This window comes from Parambassis ranga, chromosome 24 (genome assembly GCF_900634625.1).
Source record: "Parambassis ranga chromosome 24, fParRan2.1, whole genome shotgun sequence".
NCBI lineage: Eukaryota > Metazoa > Chordata > Actinopteri > Ambassidae > Parambassis > Parambassis ranga.
The window spans coordinates 7,723,313-7,748,032 of record NC_041043.1 but is presented as its reverse complement, the minus strand read 5'-3'; the positions used below and the strand labels follow the sequence as shown (position 1 = coordinate 7,748,032).

Here is a 24,720-nt window from a genome sequence, read left to right as displayed (position 1 = left end):
TCACCTCTGTGCCCAACCACAATCAGCACAGTGTGAAGGGTACACGGACAGGTCTAAGGAATGCTTATTTAAAAGCAAACTTGTATTTAGTTTACTGAAGATAATGTTTCTCTAAAAAGTGAGTTATTTTACACAGATATAAGCCCAGGTATTGGTTTTTGTTTTGGAAAATGTTCAAAAAAAATGAACCGTCTCTAACTGAACATGTGTTGCTTATTTCAACCACTAGATGGCGACCTTACATGAGAAACTTCACACTACACTACACAATCCAAACATTTGTGCAAAAAATGATGATAATATGGTGGAGCTTGACTCTTGTGACCTTTAATCACACACATACTTTTACATGTGTTTTGTGACCATATGCTAGTATCGGACTATGTCACTCCGAGGTGACCTTGTACTGCACCTATAAATCCCTTGTTGTGTCTGCATCACTCTTTGCATCATACCGCTTTGCAATATGCGACATGCACTTGGGTTTTTATTAAAGTGCATGCCTCAATTTGCCTATGGGAGGATTAGAGTGTGTGTGTGTGCTCTTGTTGTGTGAGATCTCAACCTTGTCATTGTCGCTGTCATTGTAGGACGATTGTGATGCTGCCGAGGATGGTAAGAACATTGTTGAATCCCATATTGAGCACTAATATGGTGGTGGCATTTGTGTGGTGGTATTAAAATGCAAGCTCTTACACACCTTGTGCTGCTGACTGGCAACAAGTAGTAGTAGAAAATTGCATCTCTCTCCCATCAGCGATGGCTAAAACAGAAGCAGCTTATTAACAGCAGTATTTTAGCTGTCATCCGCACATCATGGCACCATAACATCATAAGGGGTAGCAGATTGTCCCCTGTGTTGTGGGATCACACCTCAGCTGCGTGTGTGGATTTAATCCGCTTCCTGTTGATTTGTCCTTGAGCGAGATCTTCTATCAGCCTCACATTTTTCCATAGATATAACATATTCAAATCAAATTAACAATACATTTAATAAAAAACTGAGTATCACAGACAGGGGCACATGTACTTCATATGAAAGCTTTAGGCTAATTATGGACATATTGTACAAGTCCTTCATTAGACAGTCTCTTGTTGCCATTTTCTGTTCCCTTCTTTTGATCTCTCTCTCTCTCGCTCTCTCTGTGGTTTTGACAGATTGTTTAATTTAATGCAGTACAGCCTGTATTACCGCAGCACACACACTCGTCTCAGAGACATGATGCTGCTATTATGTTTTTACTTGAGTGTAGTGTACATCTTTTAAAAGACAGAGATAAATCAGAAGTTGTCTGTTGGAGACAGCTCCGTAACCACCCACACTCAAAGTGACAGCTCCTTGTTCCTTTGAAACCACTTGCAGTTGAGTGTGGGAGGTGTAGTACGGATATCTAGTCCAGCAGCTCACATGCAGTAGGTCTTCCACATCTTTTTTTTCACCATGCTATGCATGGTATTGTTTGAAGAAAATGGTCAGAGATGAGATGTTTTTATCCCTTTATTAAAACATATGCCTTCTGTGTGAATCAGTCAAGCTCATAAAATACCTTCCTTTCAACATGCTCCTGACTATCATTACCTTTAACTAGGGCTGCTTGATTGATCTCAATGATTCAAATTTTTGATTTCGGCGAGAGTTAAAATGAGCTCATCAGAGTTTAATCAGTGTTGAATGTAACAGGTTTCCTCAGAGTGGGAAACTCTCACTTTTGATGACTTTTGTGTTGCAATCACGTTTCATTCTTTCTTGCTGTTTCCACAAAAACTGTAATAATCCATCACCTGAAAGACTCACAGACACAGCAATCAAATTCATAATAATCATCTCTGCAATATATGTTGCCATGCAACAGCAGTGTAGTGTCAGAGGACACAACTCTGGAGACAGCTACCAGCAAATATCCCAGGGTGATAGTCAACAACACTGGAATAACAGCCAATTAAGGATGCATTCTGTTATGTGGTTAAATTGTTTTCTGCTTAGTATCATGTCCTCAGACCACCCTTTGGAAAAAGAAAAACTGAAGGCTTCAGTGAGCAAGAGGTTGCTGGTGTGTGTGTGTGTGTGTGTTGTTGATATGAGCTTTCATAATGGACTTCACTAACAGCTCCTGTGTTTCCATTTTTTTGGCTTCCCATTTAGTTCTCAGCAGTTATTTACATGGATGGTCATCACATTGCTAAATTCAGCCGTGTTGGATCTATTTCCAGTGTTTCCATCACTGCCTGACAGTATGTGAAAATGTCCTTGAGTAAGTCACTGAACCCAAAGCTACTCCCACTGAGTAGGTCATCAGCCTTCCATGGCAGCTCTGTGTTCGACACCATCTGTGTATGGATGCTTGTGAGGGTGAAGGCTGCAGTACATTCACCGCAGTTAAACATCCCTAAAAGGCCAAGAGAGATATTGCCCATGACTGCTGTTAGTTCAATTAGCTTGCAGGAAACCCTCTATTAGTCATTTAGTCCTTGGTTAAATGTAAACAACAACAGACAGATAAATAAACACAGCACTGAAAGACAGGATGTTCAGGGCTCCGTTGGGGATAATGGATGTGGGCATGTAACCAAGGCTGGGCTAATATAAAAATATATTTGTAGTGTGTCTCAGTTTGATGTGCATGTGTGTGTTAGTCTTTATGAATCAGAGAGTGGAAGATACAGCACACTTTGTCTCTTCTACTGTTCTGACCCAGTTTCTCTTCTGGGCTCAGAGCAGCCACTAATGGACATCTATAACCATCCCTGGTGGAGACCCTGAGAGCTGAGTGACCCATTACAATGGTATTTGTGTGTGTACATGTGTGTACTCACATGCGTGTGACATACCAACCTAAAAAACTAGCTACAGTATCTCTGCGGTGCAATTAACCCTGGCTTTGTCCTCAATAGGCACAAAGTCTTTGAAGCTGAATTACTGTGAATAGTGAGAGATGAGGTGCTCTCAGCTTTAGCATCAATAACAACTTGTGACTTTTCTTCAGACGTCCTTGCAGGTGACAGTATAAAGGTCACGTACTGATTCGGACCAAATAGGAGAGAGAGATGTGCTACGGTTTGTCGTCAATCCCTAGCATGTGCACTCAGGTGTCACTGCCCTGCTAATGATCCAATCAAAACGCGCCACAGGAGACATCAGCGCACAGCACGATGGCTAAACCTGTTTCCACACACCTCATGACCCTGGATCCTGGCATGTTGCTTCTTTTCCTCTCTTGTTGCTTACTTGCAGTCACATGGTCACATTGCCATATGGCCAGATAAAGATATCTGCTCCTCATGTTGTTGATCGTAGCAATAGAAAGAGTCTTTTTATAGTGCTCAGTGATATGCGTGTGTATTAATCATGCATTCAAAGAAGCTCTTTGATGTGTTGCTTTCCTTCTGTTGCTTCCTGTTATTTAAAAAGGGTGATTGTTGAATTCACAGCCTCAGGCAGAGGAAGTCAGAAAACCTAGAAGATTTAATTTTCCATGTTGTCCCCTTAAACCATGAGTAGTTCATCCCTCACTGAGCTGTAGAGGAACTGTTGAAATGACAACCACTGAACTTCTTCATTTTGAGGAAGAGGTAGTAGTCTCAGGTTGCTAAATTAGGTAAATATGGCGAGTTGAAATCTACATTCTTGGATAACAGCCATCAGCACTGTGGACATGAGTGGTGTCCTGGTGGAAGGTCAGCTTTTACACCAGCAGCACTCCTGTTGTCGTGTGTGTGTGTGAATCCTCTCATAGTGGGTTTCAGTTAAAAACATTCCTGCATCATCACTCAAGTTTAACATCCATAACAACAGGAGCTCTATATCCAAAAACATATCAGTAAGTTTGAATAATATTTGCATCAAAGATTAATGGCTGGAGCCTTTTGATGACATATTGACTGTGTGACTGTTCAGGGTTAAATAGACTGATTATACCTTTTAAAACAAACCTATGGTTTAATCTTTTTTTTTTGTTTGGTTTGTACATTTTCCCAGTGTGGTCAAGTCACATTGGAGATCTAGTGAGGAGGATTCTAGCCCTGTTGAATGGTTTACAATTAAAAGATTGAATCTCATAATTACTGTGCACTCCCTTTTCACACCATTTTTTGGCTGTGAAACGAGTTTGAAGTGGAGATTAGGCAATATGTTTCCCAGCATGGTGCATTAGTGTGTGTGTGTCATGTAGTGCATTCTTATGTAGGAGACCGATTATTTCTTTGTTAAGTTCAATGAGTGAAAAAACTTTCATAGTGCGTCCCCTCCTGTGAAAACTTTGAATCAACAAACAGAACCACACATGTATGTGCACACACACTCATCCGTTTGTCAAACAGGAGTTCTGTGTGGTCGTCATGGAAACTTGGATCCCCCACTCTCCCCACCTCTCATATCCTCTCCTATCCTTCATGACTCTCTGCAATCTGTTAATTTGGAACTGAGTCCTTGTGACGCAATCCCAGGGATGGTTGCTGGAGGTAGAAGAAAGCAGGCGCAGGAGGAGGAGGAGGAGGAGGAGGGGTGAAGAAAGGGGGGAGCAAACAGGTTGGAGGTCTGGAGTTGAATAGGAAGGTAGCTGGTGTATAGCCAGCCTTCCTCTCTCTCTCTCTCTCTCTCTCTCTTCCTCCCTGTGTCCCGCTCTCACTGGGTGCTGTATGGGTGGCCACCATGTTCCCTCATCACAGACTTTGATCTGCATCATCTCTGCCTGGCGGGGTTGCATCAATAATGCACTTGTGCCCATACATACACACACACACACACACACACACACACAGAGACACTATGTACACACACACATATAATACCCACAGGGAACACTGAGTGCAAACCAGAGGCAGTGAGGTAAAATCTATTGTGTTTGTGTGAGTGCGCGTACATGTTGCACGCTTGGTTACTCTTCTGCTCTATTATGCTAGCTGCTATTTTAGATCAGTGCACGAGTGTTCATTATGTATGCCCACATGTGCTAATGAAGCTCTCCAGGGTTATGGCTCTGTCTAAGGAACATTCACTACTGAACTCCTGTTGAAAACTGTTCTCTCTGTAGACATGGGTTTGAGGTACTGGCATCAGCGTGGGACACCTTTTATCTGTTTAATTAGTAGAACCTTTAGAGAGAAGGTAACGAAGAGAAGCTAAAAGACCGTGGTACCTTTGTGTGAGGATATTAAAGTGTAAAGAGGAGGTGCTGATGAAAGTGTTTAAGCGCTTTTATGTAGGAGGACACGATAATATATAAGAATCTGCACTTTATTAGTGCATATAAGAAATATTAAACTATAAAAAAAATTCTACATGACAAGAGAAAAAAGTTTATTTTAGAAAGGTATGGTGATGATATATATATATATATGAAAAATGCATTGCATGTTTTCAGGCAGTAACATTGCTGTGTTATCAAAACACCCAAAATACCAAGCAACATACCCAGCAGTCTCCTATATATATATATATATATATACATATATATATATATATATATATATATATATATATATATATATATATATATATATATATATATATATATATATATATACATATACATATATATATATATATATATATACATATATATATATATATATATATATATATATATATATATATATATATATATATATATATATATATATACATATATATATATATATATATATATATACATATATATATATATATATACTAATCATATAAACATACATATAAAAAAGGTACACTTTTTAGATTAAACAATGTTTACATCAACATTTAGCATCCTTTTGCTAGCATCCACATGTGCAATAAAAACATAGACCTTCCCTTTTGAACCTGTCCTTTTAGGGAAACAGTCATTACTGCACATACACGGTGGAGGTATGCAGGTTTTTAAAATTCTTGGAAGAAGCTAAGAAAAACTCCTGCAAAGCACCAGATAAATTATCTGAAAAGGGTCAGGAAAGGGCACACACACAAAGACACACACACACACAGATAGAAATGGAGAATGCAGCCTGGCGGCTAGTTTTGTCTCTTTTAGTACTTTTGCTTCTTCTTGCATTTTCATAGCTATGACCCACACGGTGGACAGACGAAAGATACCGAAGGGGTCCTTCTCTCTCACTCTTTTACACATACACACAGCCTCTGCACACTGAACTGCCTTTGTCCTCGTAAAGCCTGTAATGCTGACAGGGTTGTGACCGTATCTCATACCTTGGACAGGGATCCTGGATTTAGCCTAATTGGGCTCTGTTTGGGGATATATCTCAAGGTCAAGACACACACACACACCTATGTACAATCTGCAGTATTAAGTCCAAGCTTTGTTGGTTTTGATCTTTGTCATAGAAGTCTTCATTGAAATTGTCTGAGGAGGAGCAGCAACTGACATCTAGAGACAAGACAGAAGAGCACACATTTCCTGTTAGACGTCCTTATTTTTGACCGCAAGACGAGGCTCATGGCCACATGCTGTACATGTAGCGCAGCGCGATGCCCGCTGTAGGCTTGCAGCAGGCGTTATGTCACAGCTCAAAGCAAAGAATTAATTTGGCTCTTTGGAGGCCCTCATCTCTTCCCTCGATAGCTCCTCAAAATGAGGACAGCTGGTGAAGAAGGTCACCGAGTGCTATATTTTAAGAAAGGCAGAAATGTGTGCATGTGTGCATGCCGTTTGTTGACAGATGACAGGTCTTCGGAGATGAGATACAGATTTAAAAGCTGGCAGGGTTACGGCTGTTGCTGGTTTGTGTCCAAATGGAAACTGGATCACACTCTCTCACACACACACAGAAAAACCAGCACATATATACATTTATAAACTGTATACTTGCAGTGCACATACAGCAAAAGCACAAAGAATACAGTACATCTACCCTGTGTTTGTCAGGGATTCCTTTCTGCTGCAGGATAACACTCACTTATTTTTACAGTTGGCCTCATTGCTGTTCGAATTTAGGATTCTTTTGATGCCCTGAAACAGAATTTGATTCAATCAGTGTGATAAAAAATACCCAAAACTTTAGCTCCATCAGGAGGGTTTTACTGATGCTTTCACAGTTAAACTGATCAGATGGAAACCATAGATAGAAAACAATCTGTTCATAAATCAAGCCATCTTTCTATCATTCATTGATATTGTTGATATCTCAAGCCGCTCCTTCTGAGAGAGCACAGTGCTGCCTTCGCAGCTTAGCACTCAAACTATAACAGACGCTTCATAGCTGAGTGATTGCATGCATACAGACGCACACGAGTCTCTGAGAGGTGCCCGTCAGCCCCTCCGCTCTCACCTTCCTCTCATGAGCCAGGGCGCCATCAGTTAGAAGACAGATGACGCTTGTTGATGCTCTAATCAGAGGGTGTTTGTCCCTCAACAGGCGGAGTATAGGCAGGCTGCACATGGACACACATGCACGCACAGGGCTGCAGACTGTCCCACCCTTAAGTAGGTCATGCGCAGTGCAGGGCAGCAGAGATAGAGAGAGAGTGGAGCCGAGCCGTAGAGCATCTTTTAGCCATCTGGTTTTGATGTGCTGGATGTCCGCTCTGTGAGACCCACAGAGAGAGTGAGAAAGACAGGCGGAAAAAAAAAAAGACGCGAGAGACGCAGGGAGGATCTCACGCTTCCGAGAAGGTCACCTTGAAACGCTGTGCTCAGTGGGGGTTTCAACAGGCGCTGTTGTACCACACAAACACATCAGAAAGACACGTCAAGTCAAGAGAAAGTCAAGAGATCCTCTCACGCAAACATCACAAGCAGAAAGTGTTTGAGCCTGCCCTTCATTGTGGATGCACATCATACTGCTATTTAAATGGAGATATGCAGTGTACAGGTAGAAGATTCTTCACAAGTTAGGACAGCATGCAGCAGACATTGAATGGAGCTGTTAATACTGAATATCAAATATTTATTCATTTTTACAACACACATTTTATCATCAGAGACCTACGTCGTTTGTAGCTAGACTTGGATCAGATAACAGAACAAGGCATTGTCATTATTTTTTTTATATTTGGTATTATTTTAACACTGGTTTTTATTTAATAAATTGGTTATAGATAAGACCGAAATAAGCGCTTTAAAAGCATCCTGTATCATAGCAATCACATCATAATAACAGACCTACAAAGAACTTTTAATTACAGGTTTTATCTAACATAACAGTGAGTGTATGATTTGAGTGTAAATGATTGATTGATTGGATTCGCTGTTGCTCCACTGCTCAGCATGAACATGCCCAGCAGCCACAAACCAGCCGTAAAGTGAAGTAATCCTCGGCTGCTGAAGCTGTCTGTCATGAGTCATTTGATAGTTGTACCACAGGCTTTTTTATTCAGTGACAGTTTGTGCCTGCTTTGCTTTTGTGTGTCCTGACTTTTACTAACATCAGCCTGCACACACAGTCTGCAGCAGGCAGGCTTCATTCTTCTTTGTCTGTAGGTGTCTTGGTATGCAGTGTGCTATGTGTACGGATAGAGTAGTTGCCTTCTGTGGCAACAAATTATCACAGTTCTTCAATTTTGCTGTTGCCAGATATATCATGTTTCTTCGTTGGTGGGATGACCGCAACAATTTTTTCATCCCTGTTGTTAAAGGAAAAAAATAGACACAGGTACAAATGTTCCTGACACTGTTCCAGAGTTTGTAGAGGTTCATTCACAGATTAAATAGCCAGCCATAGTCATAAACTCAGCAGTTTAACACCAGATTAATTTGTAGTATAGTGGTGCATTTAAGTGCTGCGTTCTTCGTAACAGTCAGTTCTTTTCATTTAACTGTGCAGTACTCTCAATGAAATGGATGTGCCATCTCATAAAGTGAAGTGGTGAGGGCAGAGAATTGTAAAGTCGAGAGCAGGATGGCAGTCCTTGACCTTTATTCCATCTCCTCTCCTGTCCTCTTCTGTCCTCTCCTCCCTTACTCTTATATGAACGCTCTTGTATTTTGTGTGTCCTTGAGTCTACTGTATATTGTTTGGAGTGAATTCATTATTTAGAGCTCAGCATTGTGTTATTTTTCTGACTCGAGTTCCTTCAGGTGCAGATTCATGGGATCAATATCTTTTTTCAACATGTCTGTGATGGACTTAAGATTGTTTGTGTTCATGTTTTTTTAGTTAGAAGTTGGTTGTGAGTCATTTGATTAACAGAGGCCTTAGTCATGAATCTTTCAGAAATCAACACGCAGGTATTTCTTTGATCCCTCTCTGACGTGACTGCATTGAGCTATGAGATTCTGACACCATTCATCTTAGCAGCTTTTCTTTTAATTACCGCTCTCCCATGGGAGCCAGCCGGGTAGTTAAACAGAAATCAGCATTACAGCAATTATTGGCTCACAATGAAATGAATACAATCTTGTCATCTGTAATCATTGGGGGCATCTGTGCCTTGGAGAAAACAGCTTCTTCTTTCTATTTCAATGCGAGGAAAGGGAGAACATGGATCCCTCAGAAGACCATTAAACCGATTCAGTGAAGAACGTCATGGCCAAATGCCACTTACATTTCTCATGTTGTGTTTATTCATTTTATTCAAGCCACTCTATGTTAGGTAAATAAACAGGTGCCGTATTAATATGATTTATAGATCATTAGAAAAAACTGCAGCATATGCAAAACAGAGCACACGCTAAAGGTTGGAATCTTTAAAGCTGCTGTAATGGGGTCAGTCTTACTGACAAACCCACAGAGAGTTATTATGCAAGTTCCTTTCAGTGCATTATTTTGGATGTCCCATCACATCCACTCGTAAAAGTTTGGTCGTGTGCTTGTATTCTTCATGTAGGAATTCCTGGCTCATGTTTACTTCTCCTCTCCGCAGCTGCAGAGCGATCTGGATCAGGAGTACCAGGACAAATTTCGCCGGCTACCTGTGGAGATCCAAGAGTTTGTTCAGGACAGCAGCAAGACCAAGTTTTGTGATGATGGCATCCATGGAAACATGGTGTCCTCCTCAACATCGGAGAGGCTCAACCACAAGGCGTCACAGTCTGAGGACGACATGGAGGAGGGCTCGACGGAGCGAGTCTACGACACACCCCTTTAGAAGCACTTTGCTTCACGCTGGGACACTGATTGGTGGATGTGGCTGCGACCACAGATCTAGGATGAGACTGCCCCCCCCCTCAACTTTGGTCCTAATTGTAACCAATGGGAGGATTAGATCTGAATCTGAGCCTGAATTGGTGAGTAGAGGTCCTCTCTGCGTAGAGTGCAGTCTTGTCCAGCGATCTGTTTGGTGTAAATAGTACTTTTTGTGTATTTGTATGTTACCTGTATGTTGTCGTCTCTTTCGGTACGGCCACAGGATGCGTTACAAAAAAAAACTAACTACTTGCAGGACATAACTTACTTGAACTATTGCACAGAGAGAGTAGTTTCTTTTTATGTGTTTTTTTATTGATCGTGATATTGACAGAAGTGGTCGTCAAAGAGTTGAGTGTAGTGCCAAGGTTTTCAAAATTCACTTACAGTGGATTTGAAGTGGAGTCAACTTGTACTGTATTGAAGCCACTGCATATTCCGCCTTTAAAGCTTCCATCTTTGTAATATTGAAATTCACCCTTACATATTTGCACTGAAGGCTCACTATACATACTACTTTTACTTTAACCCAGAGGCACTGGTGGCTTGCTGGTTCTCCATTTTGTTCTCACAGAACTAAGCCTATGTGTTGCTGCTATTTTGTTTTTAACCATTTTTTTAGGTTGTGTGATATTTGGTACGGTAACATTATGCATTGCTCTGTCATTCTTTTCTTTGTTTTAGCTACTTTTTTAACAATTTTGCATCATTTGTGGGCAGCTTTGTCCACAGAGGAAGAGAAGGGAAAGCTTGTTGTACAGTGTCTGCATGTATTTGTTTATCTCTTACAGTAGCTCTGTAGCAGAGATGTTTATTAATTTAAATCGATTTTCTCTGAAACATTCAAACTAAACCTGCAAAACAATGGTCGCAGTGTGGCTCAAGACATCACTGTGTATTAAAATGAACAGGACAAAACCTGTTCTTTTTTTTTTTTAGATCCAGGTTGAAAGGTTGCACATTGTTTTCTTTAACCCCCCAGCATTAAGCAGTCAAACCAGGACATTCAAACAAAAGAGGATCCTGTTGTAGTTTAGAGAAGTGGCCTTCCTCTTAACTGGTTCACTGTGTACCTACAGGGGAGTGTGTGCAGTTCCACGGTACACAGACGAGATGCCCCAGACCTCAGAAAATGTGTCGCCCACTGCCATCATGCTTGCTACACCTCTCACACATGGAAGCTAGTCTGAAGTGGGGAAATAGTTCAGTTAAACAGACCTGAATGCATAGTTTGTATCTGCAGAACACCAGCGTTACAATAATCCTATGAATAACCGCTTTAACATGTGATCTGTGCCCTTCAGTAACATTCAGTGAGAATTTAGTGTCTATGACATCACTCACAGGATGATATCGACCCACATTTTAGCTGATTTTCCTTTAAAAAAAAAAAAAACAAAACAAAAAAGAAAGTGAAGGATTACCTGACATGTAAGTACTCATTTCATTTTAAAAAGATGATATTGATGTGAGAGTCCTGTGCCTTTTGAATGGGTTTGCCTTGTTTGATGTTGAATGTGTGAAATGCATCATGGTTTAAAAATTGCCATTATATTATATTATATGAAGCTGTCTGGTATTGAATAGACCGTGTGCACTTTTTTAGTACAGTACCACTACTGAGTAATGCTTGTGATGAGCAGTATTTGACATGTGTCTCATAAGAAAAAGAGAGACATTCGTTTTCTTTTTTGTCTTGAATCACTTTATTTAACAGCCCCCCCTTCTCATCAACTTAAGTGTATGCACTCTGGAAATGTAAATGTATGTATGACATTAAGGATAAAACATGAAGTTGAGAAAAAAATATAGTGTAAAGGGAACTTGCTTGTAATTAAAATAAATGTGGCTATTATTGTACTTGCTGGAGTGGAGTTGTGTATCTTTTGATGTGTCTAACTCTATGTATGTGATATACTGTATGATTACGTACATAATATTATAACAAAGCACTTCCTGGTTAGGCCTGTCATCTTACTTTTTTATGTTAATCTGAATTTTGTTTGTCCTTGTCATGTTTTATTATTTTACTTAATATTTGTTGTCCTACCATTGTTTTTTGGTCTGTGTTATACTTACAGAGAATATATACATAGAGAATATAGATGCAAATAGTACAGGTGTGTGTGTGTGTGGGTGGGTGGTGATAAATGTTATAACTGCACATCAGAGCAGGGCACATATGGCGCAGCATCTGTGGGGTGAATAATTGTTTATATTCTTTATGTTTTTATGTGTATGCATAGTAAATGTGTTTCTCTCAAAGGCAAGGGGGTGAATAGAGAAAGTCTTGATGACCTACTTCCTGTTATCTCCTCGGTAACAATATCTCTGAAATAACTCCTTTGTGGCTGAATAACTGGCCACCACTTGAATACTAAAAGGCACCGAAATCACACCGAACTGTTGGCTTTGTCTTTGAGGGGGACACTTATAAATGCAAATTGGTTCTCTGTGCAGTAACATACTGTGAACTTTAATCGATGCAGAAACGCCTGTGTGCAGTATGTGTGCATACGTGCACACGTCTGAGGTCATTTTTGTGTTACACACCTTGTGTATACATCCCATTTGACCTTTTCCTATGCCTCGTCTCCTATGACATGAATCATTGCATTAACTGTGGGAAGGACTATTACTATGTGCACTGACACAGTAATATCCAGGCTTTGACATTGTCCAGTGGTCACACATTTTTAATCTTTAACACATTTTCAAAGCTTGTGTGAGCGTTGGTGGCATGTGCCTGGAGTCTCTCAGTGTGTATGTCTGGCCTCATCGCTTGTGTCCGTGTGCGGGTGGGTGAATTCTAGCTGTCTGTATAACATATGTGTGTACTGCTGGTGTGTGTGTGTGTATTTTCCAGACTACATAAACACTGTGTCCTTCTCAGTCTTAGCTCCTCAGCAGAATCCCATCAGGCAACAGAAGATAAGACAAGCCTAGTCGCCCATAACAACCACTGTGACCATTCAGAGGCCTCCGAGCATGCCAGCAACTAGGAAGTGAGCTAATTAACCCCGAGTTCAGGACGGAAGAAGAGCAGCTTTTTAATAAGATTCTCTGGGTTATATAAACAGAGACGCCCCTCCAAACTCCCAGGAATATTATTGCCTTGCGTCTGTCCATCTGTGTTGATGAGGAGTAGGAGGAGTCCTGTAACTGGACTTTAATGAGGCACACTAGGAGGAGAGGACCACAGGACGCTGCTCGGAAGGTAAGCTGAGCACACACACACTTACACAGAGGCACTCACACACACTTGAGTGAGTGGGTTTTGCACTTTTTGAAAGGATATTCACTGTCTACTCTCAGTCCTTGCCCCCCAAATCTAATCCTACTTTGCCTCCTAATCCAACCTTAATCCTGAACCTAATATAATGTTAACACTAAACCTAACCTTAATCTAGGTTGGATCAAATTCAGATTGTACTTCTAATATTATCCCTGACCATGTTAGATCATCAAGACCATGTCCTAAAACCTAAAAATGTGCCCTTAGAGGGAGCGAGGAAAGACACAATGACCTTGCTTTGCAGGGTTTTCCTCACCAGTCTTCCATCATCACACTTTTTAGAGCATGTAGTGCCACCAGCTCAGAAACACTGGACCACTATTCAGTTTCACATATTTCCCACCTAATCCTACAGTGCATGGGAGTTCCATTGCGATGTTTTTTTGTAGCTTCACAGTGACAAAGAGTCATGATGTCTCAGTCTGTTCTGCATCCACCATTCGTTGTCGTTAAGACTTTGAAGGAAATGCAGAAAATGGCTTTTAAATGATAATGGTTGACCATTTCCTGGAGAAAAGGATGTATTTCACTGCAGCTACCCAATGACTATTGTGTTTACTCTCCCACTGGGAGTGTTATTTGATTTGTTAGTGGTGGGATTGATAAGTTAGTGGCCTTAGCAGAAAGAGTCAATTTTACAAAACCTTACAGACTTATTGTAGCTCTCACTTTGGTGTGAAGAAAAGGGCAGACCTTCACCCCGTGAAGACCTCACTGACCTTTTGTTGTTTTCATTATTATTTTGTGTCTGTTGGGAAATGTAAGTCTCCTCCATGGCCACAAATGGTTGTAGAGATGTCAAATTGTACCTTAACATGTATCTACTGAATCCACTTCTGGTCAGGCTCAATGAGTTTTGGAACCCAGTGTGCTGACACCTTGATCATTTGGAGATTGTTGTGAGCATGGCAGACACATGACTCTGTGTTGACAGTAACTGGCTCTGTTCATAATTCATCTTCATCATGTCATTAGAAGAATCACCCTCTCCTACTGTTGCCTCTTTGTCCTGGTGAGGACAGCCATGAGAATGAAGTGAGTTCACAGGGACTGCGGAATCGTATTGCTTAATCACTTACAACGCTGTATACTTCTACTTTAGGCCACAAAGTTTACTCTGTGTAGACTGTATAACACTATGGACACAGCATCTGAGCTGTCACTCATGGGTTTCTGTGGGAGTTTTTGACTAGCACCATGTTGGCAGCATCACGATCCACCTAAACTCACAGTTATTCCAAATACAGGGAAAGAGTTGGAGCACACGTGGCCCCTGAGGCAGAAGGGCAGTTATGGAAGCAGGAAACTTCCACTTAAAGTGGACATACCATTAATTATTATTATTATTTTATTAGTAAAAAACAGTTTTTGTGACAGGCTGTAAGCATGTTTAGTTCTATTGGTCAAATAACATGGAGGTCTGTGGGGACTGACTTAAGAGCTCTGTCACATGGGCTTTCGTATCTCAGCCCTGGATCAGGTGTTTATATAAAAATGGCTGCATGAGGTTTCTATAGTCCTCCACATGCTGTGATTCAGGTTATAAATTCATGTAATGTGAAATATATAATTAATTTTTTATGCAAAATATTGGCATTGACGATATAAAATGCATGCTGATGATAAAGCATATACATACACAGTGCCATTATTCTTCAGTCACAGATCAGCAGAGCAGCATTACTGACTTTACAAAGGGAGGAGGGGGGAGGAACTGTTTGTCTTTAACAACGCATGGCGGCTACAGTAGTCAGCTGTTAGAAAAAGGGGGGAGGAGCTGGATCTGGTTCTGCTGGATGACTCACTCTGTCAACCCAAGGCACACTCATTCACTCATTTGCGCACACGGACACGCACGCATACACACGCAAAAAGCTCCGTTGCACACGGATACACAACAACCGCTCACGCGCAGGCACGTTGACCGAGGTGGTGGTGGTGGTGGTGGAGGAGAGAGGAGGGAGGAGAGAGGAGCGCGCTGCCTGTCTGTGGAGGGGGTTCCTAATCAAAGCGCATCAGGGCCGTTCATTCTCCACTGGAGGGCGAGTGGTACAAGAGCACCGGGACGCTCCGGCAGCAGGGAGACGGGATAGAGCAGCAGCAGCGGCAGCAGCAGCTGGAAGACACAGAGAAAATCCCGACCCGGGCTCTGCAAAGCATCGTCTCTTTTCCGCCGTCGGATTAAAAACCCCCGTCCCCAGCTCCATCCATCAACGAAACCACGTAAGAAACAAACAAAAGCTTTCTGTTCAGCGCCTCTAATATTCTGTCAGTGTGTCGGATAGGCGGGTTAGGCTTGTATGTGTCAGATAAGCGGATGCTGGGCTCTTCATTTAAACTCCATCACGCCAGCTTTCACTCACAAATCCTGTTCGCATCGTTCAGACATCCTCACTCTGCCTCTCTGTCACACACACACACAGCTGGAGACAGTAGCATTTGCTAGCTAGCTAGCCAGGCGCATTTGTGTGTGTGTTATTTTAGATAAGACCTTCAGCAACTGGATATCAGTTTTACTTTGGCTTTGTGTTTGGCAGCCGTGGCTTCACTTTCCAGGTAAATACGATACGACGCAGCGGGAGCCGCTGCGGCGTGGAAACTTGCTTAAATTGCAGATGTTATCGATGTTTCCAACGGCTGGGAGGGTTAGCCAGGGGAGCTAGCTGCTGTAGCGGGACAGAGCAGAAGCCAGCCGGCCGATGACAAGCAGCGCTGTGCACACTGCACAGTGGCCATAAAAGTCAACTGACTAACCGACAGACTGGGGCTTTTTATCGCTTCTATTTACACAGACGGTCTGGTTTACTGCCTTACAGTATTTGCAGCCTAATGACCTTTTAGATTTTTTTCATGTATAATGTTAATTTAATCTGTAGAGCTGCTGCTGCAGCTTGTGCTGCTGCTGCTAGTCGGGTAGCTGTGTTGGAGCTGGGAGCTGCAGCTGCCATGCATGCAAGGTGTCATTGATTTGGTGTCCGAGCAACTAGTTTCTTACAAGGATCTTGTTTATTTAATGTATTTTTTGTTGTAAGTGCATCTGCATCAACAGTAAATTTAATATCACCTTGACTCCTTGTCAGGAAAAGAAGAGACATTTTAAGTATAGAAAGCAATTTTCTGTTTTCCAAACCGGTTCTTTAACACACAGACACCCAGCAGGCAGGGTGGTGTTTGCTCAGAAATAACACTGTAGGTCTATTTGCTGTGCAAATAGCCTGTAATGTGTGTTTTTTCATCTTCTTGCCGCCTTGGCAGCCCCTAAAATTAATTGATGAATGGGAGTAGATGGTGCTTTTTTGCAAACATCCGCTCTTCCACCTGTTCTCATCAGCCTGTCCTGTTGCCTATACATTATAAGCGATGAGCTGTATTTGCAGAGGGAGCCTGTTTCCATCTTGTAAACTGCAGTATAGGTGTCTTACAATTGCACTCGTGCCTTCTTGTTAAACCGTTCCTCTGTCACCTGTTAAATATCGCCACCATTAGAAAAAGAGAAAAACTAATTCTCCTCTGGATTATTGACACTGCCGCCTAAATGTTTCAGGGCTGATTACGTAGGCAAACACTGCCCTGTCTCTCATGCAATAACAATCTCTCACCTGTGGCTTAAACCCAGACTGTGAAGCATTTTGATGAGTAGAGGTGGACTAAGAAGCTTACAGGTTAAGTGAGGGTGTGCAGGTGTTATATTATTTTCTTTTTTTGGACCCGATGACACTGTAAGTGTTACGAATACTCACTGTGGTCAGGGCGTTTTGGTGAAAATTCAGTAGTTCTTAGGAGGTGCTGCTGCACATTACAGTGCTGCCTGGTTGAATGCTTTGGTAATAGGATGGCTGCAAGATAGTGATTATTTTTGCAAATACTTTATCAATTATTTTTAGATTTACTGATCTAAAAACAATATATGCCAATAAGAAAACTCAATGCAGAGGAAGATGATAATTTGTGCTAATTTATATGCTGGTATCACATATAGTAGAACATGCTGCATATAAATCAGAGAATGCATCACAAATGAGCCTATGATTTCACTGCCTTCATAACATACTAACTAGCAACACCGTGCCTAAAGTTTAAAACATGTCTTTGCTTGTTAGCGAGCTAGAAGTGTTGATATCTGATTTTTTTTCTGCCAGAAATTGTAGCATGGGTCGGCTGTAACTTTTGAGGAATAAGATATTAATTTGCTGTCATACATTTAAGGTACAGAATCTTTGTTTTGAGTCACAGAGAGGTCAACAAGAAAACTACATTTCAACTGTTGGATGACTAGACTGGAGAAAAGTATGACACCCCCTCAGGCTCCAGGCACACAAATGTTGCTGCTTTTCCATTTTCCAGCTTCGCAGAGGTGACTCTGTCGCAGCCATAGATAGTGTGATTAGACTCTGAAATGTGTCGTATTACTCAGTGTTGTCCTTTTGTTTGTATTTCTACGCTTGCAGGGCTCAGTCCAAATCGCAATGAAGTCAAAAAGATCTCTTTTTCTCTCTGTTGTGTTCTTGCCAACACAATATTGATTTGCCCAAATGTTGCCGCTCTATTCTTGTGAGACTTGAATTGGAATCCATTCCATGCCAGTTTACTGCACATTGTTACTTGTTTTTGTATTTCATTCAGAAGACTGGCATGTTGCCTCACATGTGTCTTGTAGTTTATATTTTCCTGTTCATTGTAGTCGGACTCCGGTTTTTATTCCGTGTAGTGAGTTGTCAGTTGTCCTCAAGGATCAACACCTTGTAAAGAGATCTGTGAATGTGGAAGCTCCAACTGGCAGATGGATTGATAGGCCAACAGACAAGCAGCCTGGCACACCAGCTGACAGAGCAAGTGTTGTGGAAGTATGTTGAGAATACAGTGAGCCGCGGCTCTCGACATGTCTGCGCTTTATGTTTTCCTTGGCAAAGGAAGCAGTGGGATGTATTCATCTCTCTGTGTGGTTCTGTCTCGGCTCCGGCCCTTCATAGTGTATAGCAGGGTTTTAGACCTCAACCAAATAAGTCCAGATTCAGGCCTTTGTGATTTATGAAATTCTCTTCTTACCCCTTCTTCTTACCGTATGTCCTTTTTTGTCTCTGCAGGCCGAGACATGAGCTTCTCCTGCTGAACATTATTGATGCTGAACTGGTAAGTTTTGGGATTGTCCGCTCTCTTTAGCAAAACATAATTTATTTTCCAGTGTTATTTTGGGTAAAGATCTGCCTAACCATCTGGTGGCAATTGTTGGAAAGGCCATCATCCGGGAATTTAGTAATATACAAACTGCTTTTTTAAAATATTAGCTTCTTCTTTCCAAAGCATCTGTTTTATAATTGCATATTAAGTACCGACCTAGCCTCCAATAAATCAGTTAACTAAAATGTATGCATAATATAAGTGAAGCATATAGCTGCTTCCTGCCTGCAGGCCTACCTGGTATGTTATGTAATCTGTCTGAGTGTTTCATCTAATGGTTTTCTGCATGTAGAAAAATACAAAAAGGGAGCCGGCAAACAAGAACATGAGGACTGATAAGGATTTCCCAGCGCCTAGATATCTACCTGGGATCATTCTTTGACTTGAATTGAGCTGCTTTTTTACACTGCAGACTTGTTGCACTAAGTGCTTGAAGCCGCTGGACATTTTATTGAATTTGTGCTGAATGATGAAAGCAACAGGACTAATTTTTCATTGCATCCTTCATACAAGAGTGATGCTAGTGTTCGCTGATCTGCTGCCAGATATCAGTCATTGATAAGTAGGTTGCATGGTTGCTGCTACCGCAAGATGCTCCCTCGTGCAGAGCTCAACGCTATAATGGAGCTGAGATGTGATTGCTTTCTATAATATGTTCTGTATTAATCATGCAATCTGCATGAATAATGTAATGTGTATAGCATGAAGGCTGTCTGTTGGCTGTGCCTGATTAATTTTCGATGTGCTTTAGGCGTTACTTTTACAGATGAGAGACATTTTCATTATCCCTAAATTATATTTCTATCATGGAAAGTGATTAATGAGACAAAGATTACTTAGATGCTGTTGGTATGGAGGTATTGAAAGAAAAAACTATAGTTTATAGGTTAGTCTTGAAAGATGAGCCTTAGATAGTAATAACGAAAGAGAAGGAAAATAATTTTTCTACCGTAAAACTTCTCGATCAACACATCTTAAAATATTGTTAAGCTTGTTACTCAAAAAACCATAAAACGTAAGTGCTATTAGAATCAGCAGCAGGGGTGTTGTCAGCAGGAACAGCAGCGGAGTCAACAAACCTAAATTCCCATTGCAAATATTTGCATGGTTCCAGCTCCCTGAAACATTGTTTTACCCTTTCAGGCTTTGACATTTATTGAAAATATGGATGTGGTACACACTTAGGCTTGGCCCAGACAGAAGGAGTGCACCTTTGTAAAGGGGATATATCTGTGAGTTATGTAAAAACGTTTAGTTTAAACTAAATTTAATTTACTTTTTTAAATATATAGAAGGAAACTTTAATTTTATTCTTGGCAGAGTAATCGGACTGTTTTTTTGTTTTTTTTTTTAAACTTGTGTTCAGTGATCAGAAAAAAACTAAAGAGGTCATTCAGGCTGTACACTTTCACTGGCAGCATTTTATTACACCACATAAAACACTTTATGGTCACGGATGCTCAATTTTCCTGGCCTGGGACTCTGCTAAAAGGCTCGGCAAACCTCAGCATCAGCCCCACCACAGCTTCAAATACAAGGTAGCTGATCAAAACGAACTCTTACTGGTCCAGATGTTGTATGTTACGTGGGGACCACTGCTCTGAGGCTTAAAGGAAGGAGAGATCAGTGATGAGAGAGTGTGTCTTCACTACAAGGGTAAGTGTGGCTGGAGGGTTATTATAATGACGGGGTATTCTCTGCAGACTCTGAGCCAGCAGTAGAGAGAAACAGCCATGAGGAGGAGGAGGAGGAGAAGGAGAGAGTGTGCGAGTGAAAAAAAATCGGACAGAAAAAGAAGGAGACGCTAACTCTCACACCAACAGATGGGCGCGCAGTCATCAAGTCAATATTTACTCTTTCTTTACGAAAAATTGGCAGCATTCGCTGATTCAGTAGCAGACAGCAGGAGTATCAGAGTTTGTGAAAGAGGCTTTGCGGAGTAAAAACAACACTTCAGTGATGATGATTGTAGCTTGGCTACACACACGTGGCTCTAAAAATACATCGGAACCATCCCGCCCCTCTCTTTTATTAAATGCACGCACGCTTGGCAGTGTGCACATTCACTTTACCCATGGCTCGATCCACTGTGGGGATACATGTGAACGCAATTTGCACTTCCAATTAAACTGTCGACCTTCGCTCCAGAATGCAAAACTTGATTTTGTACCTTTCTCTCCCAGAGAGCTATTATTACCCAGGCAAGCCAATAGTAGAGGGAATACAGCTTTACAACACACTGATGAGGATCATTGAAGTCAGCAAAATTGTCATGCTCATTCCACGGCCAATATTTGATGTGGGAAATTAAGAGATTGATTGATTTGTGTGTATTTTGAAAAGAGGGTTGTGTGTTTATATGTAAGAGAAAGAGATAAACAGGAAAGAAATTAAGACTTTTCTAATGCATGCAGTCTGAAGCAAGTTTAAAAAAACAAACTGAAGCATATGTAACTTTGTGAGTGGGGGGGTGCTCACTCACATAAAGAGACTGCACTGTGAAGCCTAAATGCTGAAAACATAGCACAATACATTAGGCTAGTGTTAGCCTAAAGCATCCCGCTGAGCTGCTAACACGGCTCTAACACATGACTCGCTGGCCAGATCAGATGACTAGATAAACAGTAGGAATGTTGCTTCTTCCACTTTCTTCAGCACTGCTCTTGTCTGTCTAGAAAGAAAAGGAGGATCGCACGTGTGTGTGTGCACGCACACAATGTGCCATAAGAGCATCTTCATCACCCAACCACTGTACAAGATAACAAGTCCATGCAATTATGTCAGCTGAGCCGATTCAGCTCACCTATGCTGCTCAGCTAAGTTTTTGACCACAAAGCATGACATACTTTGCTTTTTTTAATCTAATGGCTACAAGAATAACTGGCTCTATGCACCATGAACTAGGTTTTTGTTTTAGGATTTGCACAAATTGCATTTTTTTGGAGATTGCGAGTTATTTTAAAAAATGTGTGGCCAAGGAAACAAACAAAATTCTCAGGCTAAGTGTAAACAAATGGCTCTCTCACATGGACTTTAAAACCACGGCCAGATATTCCTCAAAGAGGCCCTTCCATTTTTCATTAGGCACTTCTCGCATGTCATTTAAACAAACCATGTGGGCTGAGCACATAAATCCGTTTGATGGCTATCATAACAAACGGGGGAAGCAATGTAAAGTTTAGAAAAGTGTCAGAAATTAAGCACATCATAAGAGGAGTGTTGTAAATCTTTGTTTGGCAAAAGCTAGGAGACATTTTTTTACCAAAGTGACACTATTATACCACATGACAAAGAAAATAGGAAATTAGATTCATCTAAAGTATGTGTCTTTAGATATCCCATTAGGATTCACATGAATAGCAAAGTTGTAGCCACAACTGGGGACACACCAAATACAAATGTTTTTGTGTGTCAATAAGAGACAAGTTTAGTTCATTATTTATGGTTCAGGTAAAATAGACTCTCTCATTTTGTTTATGCACCCACTGTAGATGCAGACATTAATTATCAGTTAAGTGGGTATGCAGTCATTTGAATGAAGAATATTTTTGTGTACACTGGTAGCTTTTTTTGGTGTGACTTTCAAGTTGGAATAATGTCAATTTTCTCACAACCTCCTGGGTTGACTATTGACAGTAAAAACGATGGACAAAGCTTCCGTGACGCCACCCGTTTGTTTCTGAAAAGCCGCTTTGAGGCTCGGTGGGAGGCTCAGGGATGCTCCGACCACCACCAACATGGTGGCTTCAGAGTCTGTCCAAATATGGACAAAAAAGGGGGAGCACGAGCGGAGTTTAGGGGGGTGGGCGATCGTGGATGCAGGAAACTCGCGTTCTGATACGGCAACCGCCTGTCACTCAAAGCGATAACGCCCGTAATTATGCGTAATTTTAAGTTTGAATGTAATTAAAACGAGTGAGTTGTGAAAAAATTCACCCCCCGTACAGTTGACACTAGAAAGGGACTTATCATATGAGACCAGAATGTTTTTTTGTACCAGGCTGTAAACATGTTTATTTCTGCAGTGAAGTTGGCCATTTTAACATGGGAGTCATTACTCGCTTCTGGAGCCAGTCCACTTCTGCATGGGTTTCAAGTCTAAACCCGGGGGTTGCTGCTTGGTTGATACAAGCCAATGTAGTTTTTGTCTCAATAGATAATTTTACTTAATGAACTCAATCAAGTGAATTTAAAGTCACTTGTCACTGGTTATGATAAGTCTTGTCGTTAACATAATTGTATGTGTTACAAGTAGTAGTAGTAGTAAGTGTCAGACCTCTGTGACAGGTGGATGCCATCACAGACCTTGAGCTTCTTGCTTTCGCCCACCTCAGCTCTACTGGAGTTTACTGTAATACCAGAAATTTAAGTTTTAAAACTGAAGCAAATGTTCCACAAGAGACTGCTTTATTCAAACACACCACACCAGAACAAGTGGTGCATTTTATTTTTACTAGCAAGCAGACAAAAATAATTGATTCCATGCTGCAAGAGTTTTTCTGAATCGGCGGGTTACCTGGGGTGAGGAGGAGCAGATGCAGACAGCACTCTGACTGCTCCTTCTTGTTTTCTTGTGTCTCTGGTTTTGTGGATGTCTTTTCGATGGTCACAGTCTCTGGGAAATGAATTTATGCCCGCAGCATTAATCTTGATTGGCTTTAGTAGTAACTTAATACAGCTCTAAACTGATGTGGCCGCAGTCGTGGTAGATTACATACATACATACATAGCTTTGTCTAAATGCCTTGTGTGTATTTGAGCACTTTAAAAGCAGACTGAAACACTAACACTTAAAACAAATATAAGGAACATTTATTATGTGGGAAGGGCTGCTTGTTCTTGTTGCATGTTAGGTTTGTCCTTTTACAAAAACATACCCCCCCCCCCAGACAGTGTTCAACATGTTTTATAACTATACTGTAATACTACAATTGTAGCTACTGGTTTAATGGAAAAGAAGTGTCAGAGGAATGAATTGCACTTTAGCTTTAGCCTTTGGTTTCTGTGCACCATTAGCAGGATATGTGATAGACTTTGAGTATATACCACTATTTGAGTGCATACAACTTTAAGTCATCAGCAAATGTGAATTACATGAGACACAAACCAACATCCGCCTGTGAGACAAATGTTCTCCAGCAGTGCCAGGCTCACTCTCACCTACCGGAGGCTATCGTGCGTGAATTATTTCTCCATCTACAATGATCATGTCATGTTTGAGTGTAATCATAATGAAATATTTATGTAACATAGACTTACGTTTGCCAATTGCCAAAGTGGTGTTACTTACAGATAGATGAATGTCACAGATTACAGCTCTGAAATGAGCTGGAGCAACACTGATCTGCTGCAAGTTTGCAGCTTCATGCAGTGCCTTCATTTCTACAGTATTCCAGCACAAATTATGCTATATGATAGCTATTAGTATTAACTGAGGTTGAATGGCTTCCTGTCAATGGTCCCTGCTAATATAATCCACTAATTATCCAGTACAATGGTAAAAGGGGATAAGTGCTCTCCCAGTGTGTGTGTGTGATGTGTAGAGTGACCTAGACATAATTTTGTCCTTGTTAGAGACAGTCCATCATTCTCCAAGGCTGAAGGAGTGATGTGCTTCTGTGTTGTCTCTATGACTCACTAAGAAGAAAAATTCTCGCTCTCACCTTTTCTCACTGCCTGGATTTTGCTCTCTCTGGCTGCCTCTCTCTCTCTCTCTCTGGCCCTCGGGGAGCTAGCTCCTGACGGCATCACACAGAAGAGATAAAATTGAAAAGTCAAAGTGTATGTGAAATGTTTTGGTGCCTGTGTATCTCTGTCTTTGTCTGCCTGCCTGCCTTCCCTTCTTCCCTCTATTGTTCTCTACCTCTCTCAGGACTCAACTCCTTTTGTCTTTACCCCCTATTTCAATTTCACGCACGTTCCACTGAGGAGACAGTAAAGAGGAGTGGGTATTCATTCCATTCATTTTAGTGCCGGTCTTTTGGTTTGTGGATTTATTTAAGTTCACTGCACTCTTTGATATATGTTAGGATTGCTTGAGGTCAAGTGGCTGTCAGTTGTCTTCCACTTGTCTATAATAACATTCAACAAATATTAGAGGAATCTTTGCTGTAGGTATATAAAAGTTTATTGTTCTACTTAGTCATCAGGCTTATTTCAGAGCAGGGGATTGATTCTCATGTTTATTAAATGTG

The 24,720-nt window shown here is 41.1% G+C and overlaps 2 protein-coding genes across 4 annotated transcripts in view; both read left to right on the top strand.

The window, feature by feature from the left end:
- The window catches only part of plcb1l (phospholipase C beta 1-like), a 91,209-nt gene extending 79,296 nt beyond the window's left edge, over positions 1 to 11,913 (top strand). For 2 of the 3 annotated variants that reach the window (XM_028397281.1, XM_028397280.1), the window contains exon 33: positions 9,791 to 11,913. In XM_028397281.1, coding sequence (XP_028253082.1) covers positions 9,791 to 10,015 — 225 coding nt within the window. In that variant the 3' untranslated portion in view covers positions 10,016 to 11,913. Of the gene's footprint in view, positions 1 to 590; positions 616 to 9,790 lie in introns of all 3 variants that reach the window. The other variant, XM_028397282.1, reaches the window with a different exon arrangement.
- A 3,440-nt stretch (positions 11,914 to 15,353) lies between these two features.
- The window catches only part of plcb4b (phospholipase C, beta 4b), a 49,443-nt gene continuing 40,076 nt past the window's right edge, over positions 15,354 to 24,720 (top strand). The window contains exons 1-2 of the mRNA XM_028397283.1: positions 15,354 to 15,571; positions 18,433 to 18,478. The gene's annotated coding sequence lies outside the window, so the exon portion shown is untranslated. The remainder of the gene's footprint in view (positions 15,572 to 18,432; positions 18,479 to 24,720) is intronic.